At 36.3% G+C, this 10,131-nt stretch overlaps 1 protein-coding gene across 18 annotated transcripts in view; it reads right to left on the reverse strand.

Moving 5' to 3' along the window:
• Positions 1-345: 345 nt before the first annotated feature.
• LOC120483399 (uncharacterized) overlaps positions 346-10,131 on the reverse strand; it is a 19,625-nt gene continuing 9,839 nt past the window's right edge. For 2 of the 18 annotated variants that reach the window (XM_089122765.1, XM_089122762.1), the window contains 18 exons: positions 9,804-9,866; positions 9,665-9,712; positions 9,374-9,433; positions 8,977-9,018; positions 8,785-8,826; positions 8,040-8,069; positions 7,885-7,932; positions 6,669-6,704; positions 6,532-6,585; positions 5,757-5,801; positions 5,616-5,666; positions 5,488-5,532; positions 5,374-5,406; positions 4,904-4,998; positions 4,605-4,658; positions 3,847-3,882; positions 3,595-3,639; positions 346-842 (listed from right to left, as the gene is read on the reverse strand). In XM_089122765.1, coding sequence (XP_088978891.1) covers positions 714-842; positions 3,595-3,639; positions 3,847-3,882; positions 4,605-4,658; positions 4,904-4,998; positions 5,374-5,406; positions 5,488-5,532; positions 5,616-5,666; positions 5,757-5,801; positions 6,532-6,585; positions 6,669-6,704; positions 7,885-7,932; positions 8,040-8,069; positions 8,785-8,826; positions 8,977-9,018; positions 9,374-9,433; positions 9,665-9,712; positions 9,804-9,866 — 956 coding nt within the window. In that variant the 3' untranslated portion in view covers positions 346-713. Of the gene's footprint in view, positions 843-3,594; positions 3,654-3,846; positions 3,883-4,604; positions 4,659-4,903; positions 4,999-5,373; positions 5,410-5,487; positions 5,533-5,615; positions 5,667-5,756; positions 5,802-6,531; positions 6,586-6,668; positions 6,705-7,884; positions 7,933-8,039; positions 8,070-8,784; positions 8,827-8,976; positions 9,019-9,373; positions 9,434-9,664; positions 9,713-9,803; positions 9,867-10,131 lie in introns of all 18 variants that reach the window. The other 16 variants (XM_089122770.1, XM_039678385.2, XM_089122764.1 and 13 more) reach the window with 14 other exon arrangements.

The following is a 10,131-nucleotide window of genomic DNA, read 5'->3' on the forward strand; positions in this document are numbered from 1 at the left end:
GTTTGTTTGGTAGACCACCTTGGATAACCCGGTTTGTTTGGTAGACCACCTTGGATAACCGGGTTTGTTTGGTAGACCACCTTGGATAACCAGGTTTGTTTGGTAGACCACCTTGGATAACCAGGTTTGTTTGGTAGACCACCTTGGATAACCAGGTTTGTTTGGTAGACCACCTTGGATAACCTGGTTTGTTTGGTGGACCACCTTGGATAACCCGGTTTGTTTGGTAGACCACCTTGGATATCCTGGTTTCGATTGGTTTGGTTGGACCACCAGCTGTTTCAAACTGGTATGTTCATGGAGTTCTTCATAAAGTTGTGTGTTTCTCAGGTAAAATGACAAAAATTTGATGTTCAAAATAGATGTTCAATTTAATGTAAAGATTATCTTCAAATGACATACATTCAGCAATATACAATTTGTGACATTTGAAAAGAATATTGCTCCAACATCTAGGCAAGAAAATACAGTAGCGACATTACAGGGGGGGGAAACTTTCATTAAATTTACACAGCGCATTTCATCTGAAAATACGTTTGAAATCGTGACTTCTCGTTCAAAGTTTGATTTTTGTTTCTGCGCACCAATGAATAAAATACTTACAGGGCATTTTTATAAACAGGCACAATAAAAAGTTAAGTTACAGTATCCTCTGAATGTTTAAATAGTCAAAAATAAAACAAACGAACACACACACAAAGGAGACCTAAAGTCTAGCGGGCGGGTTCACGGTTCCTCTGCCAGGCGTACTGGTCCGTACACTGAAATCTGTAGCGTAGAAACCTCACTCGCGGCTTCATGTGGAAGTCAGCAGGTATCTTCCAGTTCCACATTTTCTGCACCTTTCAGAAAGCGCAGAGATCAGTTCAGAGGTCAAGCTAGCAGGACAGTCATTTACTGGCTGAAAATTGGAGATAGTCCTCACTGCAGGACATGAAATCCACGGGGAGGAGTCGGATCCAGATCCAACTCCTCCAACCTTAAATTATACCTAAACCTACCCAGCTCCACCCCTCATATCTGGATCCGACTCCGCCCCCCTGGATCTTGTGCACTGCAATGAGGTGCTACTGGAAAATTGTGCAGCTTTTGATTTAAAGGGATAGTTCACCCAAAAAATTAAAATTCTGTCATTAATTACTCATCATCACGTCGTTACAAACCCGTAAGACTTTTGTTCATCTTCAGAACACAAAGATAATTCTGATGATATTTGAGAGATTTCTGTCCCTCCACTGACAGCTACACAACTACCACTTTGACGCTCCAAAAAGTTTATAAAGATCGTAAAACTAGGCCTAAATGAATCCGTAGAGACTCGATCGCTTTATTTGATGATCCGATTTAATTTAGGCTTTTATTCACATATAAACAATCATCAATAGACGAATCCGACGAGCGTTCTTGTGTAGGCTGCCATCTTGTGGCGACGCCATTACTGAGCTGTTACACCGGCATAGACATATGCACCGGTATGTAAACAAACCTCGGAGATAAGGTGATAACGCACCCTTGATGACAGCTACAGCCAGGCAGACTTGTTAGGTTGATGATGTTAAACATTGGCCTCCAGTCCAGTCACAGATGAAGGTACAAACGATCTTACAGATTATTTATGAAAATAGCTTGGCAAGCTAGCTAGGCTAACGTTTGCTACCGAGGAAACTAAAAAAAGATCTGTCCATTTGGCAACAATAAATAAATAAATAAATGAAATCAAATAAACAATTTCATGTTTTTCATTTGTGTCCATTATTTATCTCATTTTTACATTGCAACGGGCAAGGGTAAGGTAACGTTACAGCTAGAAAGTATACATAATATCGACCAACTACTGTTTTTAAACCATGGAAAGAGGTCAATATAACAGCAGGAGAACAATTATGTCACATAACGTTACATTCAGCTCAGGAAAGCCATTTAATGACCATAGCATGTAAATTGAATAGAAAAAATAACAAGAGAGGAGATTTTGCTGATCACTATATCACACATTTATTATATTTTTGTTACTTATGTCATTAAATAATTGTTATTATACGCGAATGTCCGCGTCTTGTACTCGCCCAGGAAATCTTTGTAAACCGTACGGCTCCAGACAGGGGCAGTCGACCCGGGGTATTCACAATGTTTTCTCTTCAAAATTGAAATTTTACTGCCACCATTGAAACAATTTATAACGGAAACTGTTTACCCACTCGACATTATACAAGGGCTAACGTTGTAACGTTAGTGAAAGTCGTAAATCGCGAGCTGTTTATTCCAGTGGACGCAAGTTGCAACTAAAACAATAGAAGGCAATGGGGCAACGCTACCCAGCAACAGCTCAGTAATGGCGCCCGCTTACTTCCGGTAGTTTCGCCGGATTCGTCTATTCACACATCAGTTATGATAAACAGAAGCTCAAGCATGTTCACTTGACGCGTGAGAACCAATGAGGTTCATTCTCGTGTTACGCATCACTTTTGAGCTTCAGCAAGAACCAATGAGGTTCATTCTCATATTACGCATCACTTTTGAACTTTAGCAAGAACCAATGAGGTTCATTCTCATATTACGCATCACGTTTGAGCTTCAGCGAGAACCAATGAGGTTCATTCTCATATTACGCATCATGTTTAAGCTTCAGCAAGAACCAATGAGGTTCATTCTCATATTACGCATCACTTTTGAGCTTCAGCAAGAACCAATGAGGTTCATTCTCATATTACGCATCATGTTTGAGCTTCAGCAAGAACCAATGAGGTTCATTCTCATATTACGCATCACTTTTGAGCTTCAGCAAGAACCAATGAGGTTCATTCTCATATTACGCATCATGTTTGAGCTTCAGCAAGAACCAATGAGGTTCATTCTCATATTACGCATCACTTTTGAGCTTCAGCAAGAACCAATGAGGTTCATTCTCATATTACGCATCATGTTTGAGCTTCAGCAAGAACCAATGAGGTTCATTCTCATATTACGCATCACTTTTGAGCTTCAGCGAGAACCAATGAGGTTCATTCTCGTGTTACGCATCACTTTTGAGCTTCAGCAAGAACCAATGAGGTTCATTCTCATATTACGCATCATGTTTGAGCTTCAGCAAGAACCAATGAGGTTCTTTCTCATATTACGCATCACTTTTGAACTTTAGCAAGAACCAATGTGGTTCATTCTCGTGTTACACATCACTTTTGAGCTTCTGCAAGAACCAATGAGGTAGTTGCGTAGCTGTCAATGGAGGGACAGAAAAGTCAGATTAGATTTAAATATATTCAATTGCGTTTTAAAGATGAAAGTCTTACAGGTTTGGAAGGACTTATGGGTGAGTATTTAATGACAGAATATTCATTTTTGCGTGAACTATCCATTTTAAGCTTTTGGTGTGGTGTCCAAACTCATCGAGAATCTTTCATGAAACACGAGGACAACGGATATCTGTGCGAATCCAAACTTTTGAACAGTAGTGTACCTTAAAATAATTCCTTACATCTGCATTGTTTATAATGAAGGTTTAAACATGATATTTCTGAGATGATTTGGACCGTTTGTTTTATTTTGCTTCATCAGCATGAAACGGTGTGTGTGTGTGGAGAGTTTCAGACCCACCTTCAGGACCCTGACCAGATGTGTGGTACTGTTCACCTGCTGATACTGGACAGAACAAGCAAAACAGAGAAAAGAGAAGAGCTGTTGAGCATCTGTTCATCATCACAGCATCTCCATCAGACATGAATTTATTCACAAGTTTATGGACGATCCATGACAGTTTTGGCATGGCGGAGGAGGTGAAAGCGAGATACGGATCATCATCAGAATCATAATTCATGTGACTGTGAAGTGAACTCCATTGAAGCTTACCAGCTGGCTGTGTCTGCTCCGTAGCATCAGGTTGGCCTGTAAGAGGAGAACAAACCATGTGACATATGGAGATGCTCAGATCAAAACAACCGATTGGATGAAGTCACCCTCTTAACGTGCAGTCTAGCAGGTAAAGCAGGTTTAGAGATGTAGTGTGATTTAAAAACACATTTGACATGAATCTATTTTGTGTGGCTTCACAAAAATAAACAATTTATACAAAATATACGTACAATTTAATAATTCATTATTTACTGTACAAATATGTTTATGGTATATACTATGTTTACCTGGATAGTCAGTATACTGTATATGCAGTATATAATATCATATATATAAAAAAAAACAGAAATCTTGTGAAATATTACATTTTAAAATCATTTTCTAATTCACTAGATTTCCTGAAATTTCAGCCTTCAGTGTCACATGACCCTTCAGAAATAACTCTTAATGCTTGATTATTATTGGTTATCAATTATCAATAATGGTTCTTATTGTTAGCATTCTTGAAAACATTTTTTTGCTGTTTAATATTTTTTTTCAGGTTTCTTTATGAATAGAAAGTTCAACAGCAACATTATAAAATTAAATGCACTGTTTTAATGCAACCCTTGTGGATTAAAAATATTAATGTTATGAATGTGTGTAATATGCAATTTGCAGATATGTTATAAACTTACTTGAGGTTCAGCTGTAGTTTAAAATTAAAAATTGCAAATATATGTTTTCCTTGTAGTTTGTGTGTGTGTGTCACTCACCTGTGCCCATGGCGTCTGTCTGTGAGGAAACCCCTGTGAACGGATCCCCTGTGACTGGAGTCGAGTTTAAGAAAGGTTTGGTTGATTTTGATTTTTGAATAATGTTTTATAACAATTTCTGCTTTGTAAGCGAACCCTTGCAAAAACTGACCTTGGTAATCATAGTTTCCAGCAAAATAGCATTGTTATTGTACTGCGAAATCATCCGCAATTCCCTTCAAAATGGCCTTCGGTGACTTTCTGTCATTCTCTGCAGAAACTATGTTTACCATGGTATATTTTTTATAAGGGCAGCTTACCTGGATAGTCAGTCCACCTGATGAGACAGAGGTTTTCAAGCGTAATTTACCTGGTAAGTCTGTCTGAACCATGCTACTATGTGTCTCTGAGGCATCTGAAAGTTTGACAAGAACATTGATATGCCAGAAAAATCATTAATGAAGCTCATTATTACATATACCCTTTTAAATACTATATGTAAGTGCATTAAACGATTTTAATGCACTTACAGCTGCATTCAAATCGTTTAATTCACAGTTAGCCGTAGATTAGCCATGGCCATTGACAATCATTGATTGTTCGCAGCACAATATTCGGCAAGAAACTCTCTCAACTTAAAATTAAGCTGTAAGTTTAATTGCTTCACAAACAGCGAAGTTACCCCCTTGTTGCTTCAGCGCATTAATATAGAATGGCGAGAACTACCTGTGCATTAAACCGTATTCAGACAGACCGTGGTGTGTGTGTGTGTGTACTAAAGTTAACTCACCTGTAAATCCAGTCCCAGTCGCATGAACAGAATCTGCTTTTTCGGAAACACACACTACACATGAAACCCTGCCCTGATAGACTGACATGTGTCTGGATGAGGAAACGTGGTTACCTGTGTAATTCGGCATGCCGTCAGTCACAGCTAGCTGTCCCTGCCCTGAATAACAGGAAATAGCATGTTGTAAATATTTCCTACTCCTACTGTATTATTTCGTACTCGTGTACATGTTGTTTACTCACCCGTCACATCTGTTTGAGCCTGTCCTTCAGTCAGCGGATCCCCCGCCACACCTGATCACAGTTATTACACACCAATGCTGCTTTTACAATCACTCATGGTGGATTTATTCAAAATGTTTGGTAAAAATTCAAAGATAATACCTGCCATATCTGTCTGCGCACTTCCACCTGTGACACCGTCACGTCCTTTGAGAGGGGGAGAAACAACGTTTATTATCATAGCATATTTCATATACAATGAACATTTCGAGTGCTTTGACTCGTACTACAATCTGTGGAACTCCTTTTCTGCCGCATAAGTATGCTTATAATTATCATGACTAAGTCATGTGAGTTTAAAGTCGAAATTTTGAATTAATTTTTTGAAATTCTGACGTAATAAAATGAAATTCTGACGTCATCATTATTCATATATTTCAACTTTAATCTCATATGACTCATAGTATGTAATAATTTACTTAGTATGTCATAAATTTTACCTCTTATCTCTTTTGACCTTTTCTCATATTATTGGCTTTCTCATAATCATAATTTAGTATTTCATAATTTCGTTTTGAAAGCTATGTCAAAATTATAACTTGACTTTTTAATCTCATTATTTTTTTATCTCATAATTGTACCTTAGTTAGTACGTCTATGTCATAATTTTTACTATTTATGTCAATTTTGACTTTTAATTTGTAATCCATAAATGATTGTATGTCATAATTTTGACTTTTTATTATGATCTACAAAACATGATGTGGAAATTGACTTCCATAACAATCACAGATGCATAAAAAATCTAATTAAAAATGAAATTAAAAGTAATTAAAAGCAAATCTAAAAAGATAGCATTAAAATGAAGAAATCAAGTTTATTATTATTATATTGATTATTATTTAACCTAAAAACATATTAAACGATGTTTTCTTACCAGTCGTGTCAGCGTAAGGGCTGAGGGTGTGGTCAACTAGATCAAGTACGCCAACTGAAAACAAGAAAAAATAGCATTTCTAAAGGTGCTAACTAGATTAATATTTGCGGAAAGATGATTTATGTGATGCCACTGACCTGCATCTGGAATTGAGCTGACGGCATGCTGGTCTCCTGTACAGACAAGTCAATTATTATTACTTATTAGCAGCTCTAAAACCTAGAGAGCTGCCTTGCTGACTGACTAGCATGATGCTAAGCTAATGACACCAGCCTACTTGGTATAAAACGCTTAAATATTTGTATGTTTTGATTAGATTAAGCTATTTTATAATAACTTAAAGTATTCATTGTACTACATTTTTTTTTAGGTATTTATGAAGTTATGGTAAACATATCTTTCAATTTCACCATTTTGGATGGGTTTTATTCATCTCAAGGTACCCTGCAATTCTGCTCTCTACAAATGCCTTAGATAATATTTTTTGTAAAACCATTTAATAATTCTGTCTTCTTTTTAACAACTCACTAGGTTTTAATGGTAGACGCCACAGAACATTTTAACTGATACCACCACACTTCCCAGTAGGACAACTGTTTTGTTTTCTGAAATGTTGTTTAAATATGCAGATGAGGCTTTATCTAAGTAAGTATGCACTAATGTCCATCCATTTCTAGAACAGAAATATGGACATTGGATAAAGCCAGTTTTAAAATTCATTTGGTTGGCATCAGAGTTAATGATTTTTACAGAGAATCTCTCTTTTTATCCCTTCATAAATCAGAAAATAGTGTCAACAGCCATAAACAAATCACCATATTTTAGGAATAAAATATATATTTAAAAAAAACATGTCATAGAAGCAAAATCTTAATATTGACCAGTGCATGAAAAAAACAATGGTTTTGCCTGTAATTTGTCCATTAACAGTTGTGTATGGATGAAATAGTTTGTTATTGGCTACATTAAAGACACCATAAGGTGTTGTAGCATAGTTTAGCAATCAAAATATCAAAAACAGTGTCCCTTTTTTTAATAGCTAGCCTATAATATGCTTTAGTTGCATCAAATGATTCATGTATATTAGCTATTTTCGTCAACTGTAATATTGAACTAGTGTTAGTGTTAGCGTTACAGACGTGCACCAAAAGCCACAAATCTTTGATGGGGATTTCCTGGCAGCTTTAAATCTGCCGTGAGAAATATTTTCCATGTTGAGCACAAGTGTTTGGTTAACCCGCACAACCCCACTGGTCATAGACCGACTAGCCAAGAGAAGACGCATAAAAATTGAATTATGGCTAACAAATCAATAGAGTTTCAGTGATGTCATGGAGCCGGCTGATGTAGTACCAGCTGTGTGATGTATCTCCGGCATGGCGTCATGATGGCCTGTTCCGCCTGTTGGGAAAGACTCACATTGATTCCAGGATATTACTCTGTCAATAACATGATGTTGTGATTGTGTGTTGATTGATTAGTTGTGTGTTTTATCGCTGGACACATACTGACGTCGAGATGAACGGCTGAAGGGTCACCTGTGAACGAAGCCAGACACACACTGCAGTTCTCTCTCTTTTAGATGTTTTATATGCTATGGCAAGCCATTTTAGCTTTTATTCATTTCCAGGATATGAATTCTTGATATCAACAATTGAATTGCTGATATCTGTAATTGTATTTTCACTGGTGAAATGTCACCATAGGCAGCCATTCAAAATACATTTTTGATATCAAGAATTGATCTTTTACTAGTAGAAATTTAACTTTTGATATTAACAATTACATTGTTACTAGAAAAAATGTGAATTCCTGATATCAATAATTAAATTGTCACTAGTTGAAATGTCTATTCTTGATATCAACAATTCAATTGGTACAAGTAAAAATTATAATTTTTGATATCTAAAAAAGGTTTTTCTGATATAACTATTATTTCAGATATCTAAAATGGCTTTCTTAATGGTAACAATCACATTCGTGATATCAGAAATTAACATTGTCACTAGTAAAAATTGAATTATTGATATCAAAAATAAAGGTTTTTACTTGCAATAATCGTATTTCTGATATGTGAAATTGGAATTTCAACTAGTAAGAAATCTATTCTTGATATCAACAATTGGTTTTGAATGGCAGCCTATGGTGGCATTTCACTTGTGAAAATACAATTGATATCAAGAATTCATATCCTGGAAATGAATAAAAGTTAAAACGGCTTGCCAATACGCTTTCATAGAGATATGAATGTACCTTTCTGTATGTCCACAGGTTTGTGCCGACCGTTCCCGTTTCCTGTAATGCAGTAATGAATGATGTGTCAAAATTATATCGTATGATCATATTCCTGATGGAAAAACCAGGTTGTCAAAGTAAACCAGCTCAAGTCCATGCAAAAGTAGCATTCATTTTCCAGAAAGGAAAGGTGAGTTGACATGAGCTTACCGTTGGTATCGGGTGAATCTGCACCATTATCTGCGCCTCCTTCTGAGGACAACAAGACGACAGATGAATATCATGTCTCAATGTTTTCTTTTTATATTGAAAATACATTTACTAGGTTTCCATTCGTTACCAACTTTAGTTAATATTAATACGATTAATAAATGCTGTAGACGTATTTTTCATTGCTAGTTCAAATTAATTTGCTAATACATTTTTAAAATCAAAGTTGTATCTGTTAACATTAGTTCTTGTACTACTAACATGAACTATTGCATTTTTGTTAACCAACATTGACAAATGTTAAATAAATGCTGTAATGTAGTGCTTATTGTTTAAGTTATGTCAAGTTAATGCATAAAGACCTTATTGTAAAGTGTTGGATAAAATGGTGTCGTACCTGAATAGTCTATGAAGGAATGACCCGGATGTGAGATTGTGTCCAAGACAACTGATGAATCTGGAAAAATCACTCTGATTTTAGATTCAACGCACTTTGGCCCGGTTTCACAGACAGGGCTTAGATTCATCCAGGATTGGGCTTTAACAGCACTGACATATTTTAAGATAAAGTTGCTTTCAGTTAAAACTGCTCAAACATGCGTTACTAGACTTAAACCTCGTCTGTGAAACCTGTTTTAGTGTTTCAAGTTCACCAGACCATGCAGATTGTTGTTCAGCATCAGTTTACCTGTTGTGTCGGCTGGTGATTTTGATTGGGCTCCATTATCAGACGTGCCTGAAGACACAAATGATTATTTAACAGCTACGGCCCGTCTGTTAACACAATGTTTAGCTAATGCTTGTTAACAGACAAATACTTTACTTACTGATTGAGTGTGTATAATCACCATTGCCATTGTCAGCAGAAACATAATCTGGCCCCGCAGAGTCTGATACACACAACAAGAGACCGTTAACAACGCAAATGATTGGTTTACTAGACATGTTGACATGACTATTTAAACATGATTTGGCTTTTATTCACACTATTTGGTTTTATGATTTTATAGCATTTTCTCAGAGTACACAGCTGTCTGTCTGTCTGTCTATCTATCTATCTATCTATCTATCTATCTATCTATCTATCTATCTATCTATCTATCTATCTATCTATCTATCTCTCCATCCATCCATCTCTCCATCCATCCATCTCTC

The sequence above is a fragment of the Pimephales promelas genome, chromosome 18 (genome assembly GCF_988280905.1).
Source record: "Pimephales promelas chromosome 18, fPimPro1.hap1.1, whole genome shotgun sequence".
Taxonomy (NCBI): Eukaryota; Metazoa; Chordata; class Actinopteri; order Cypriniformes; family Leuciscidae; genus Pimephales; species Pimephales promelas.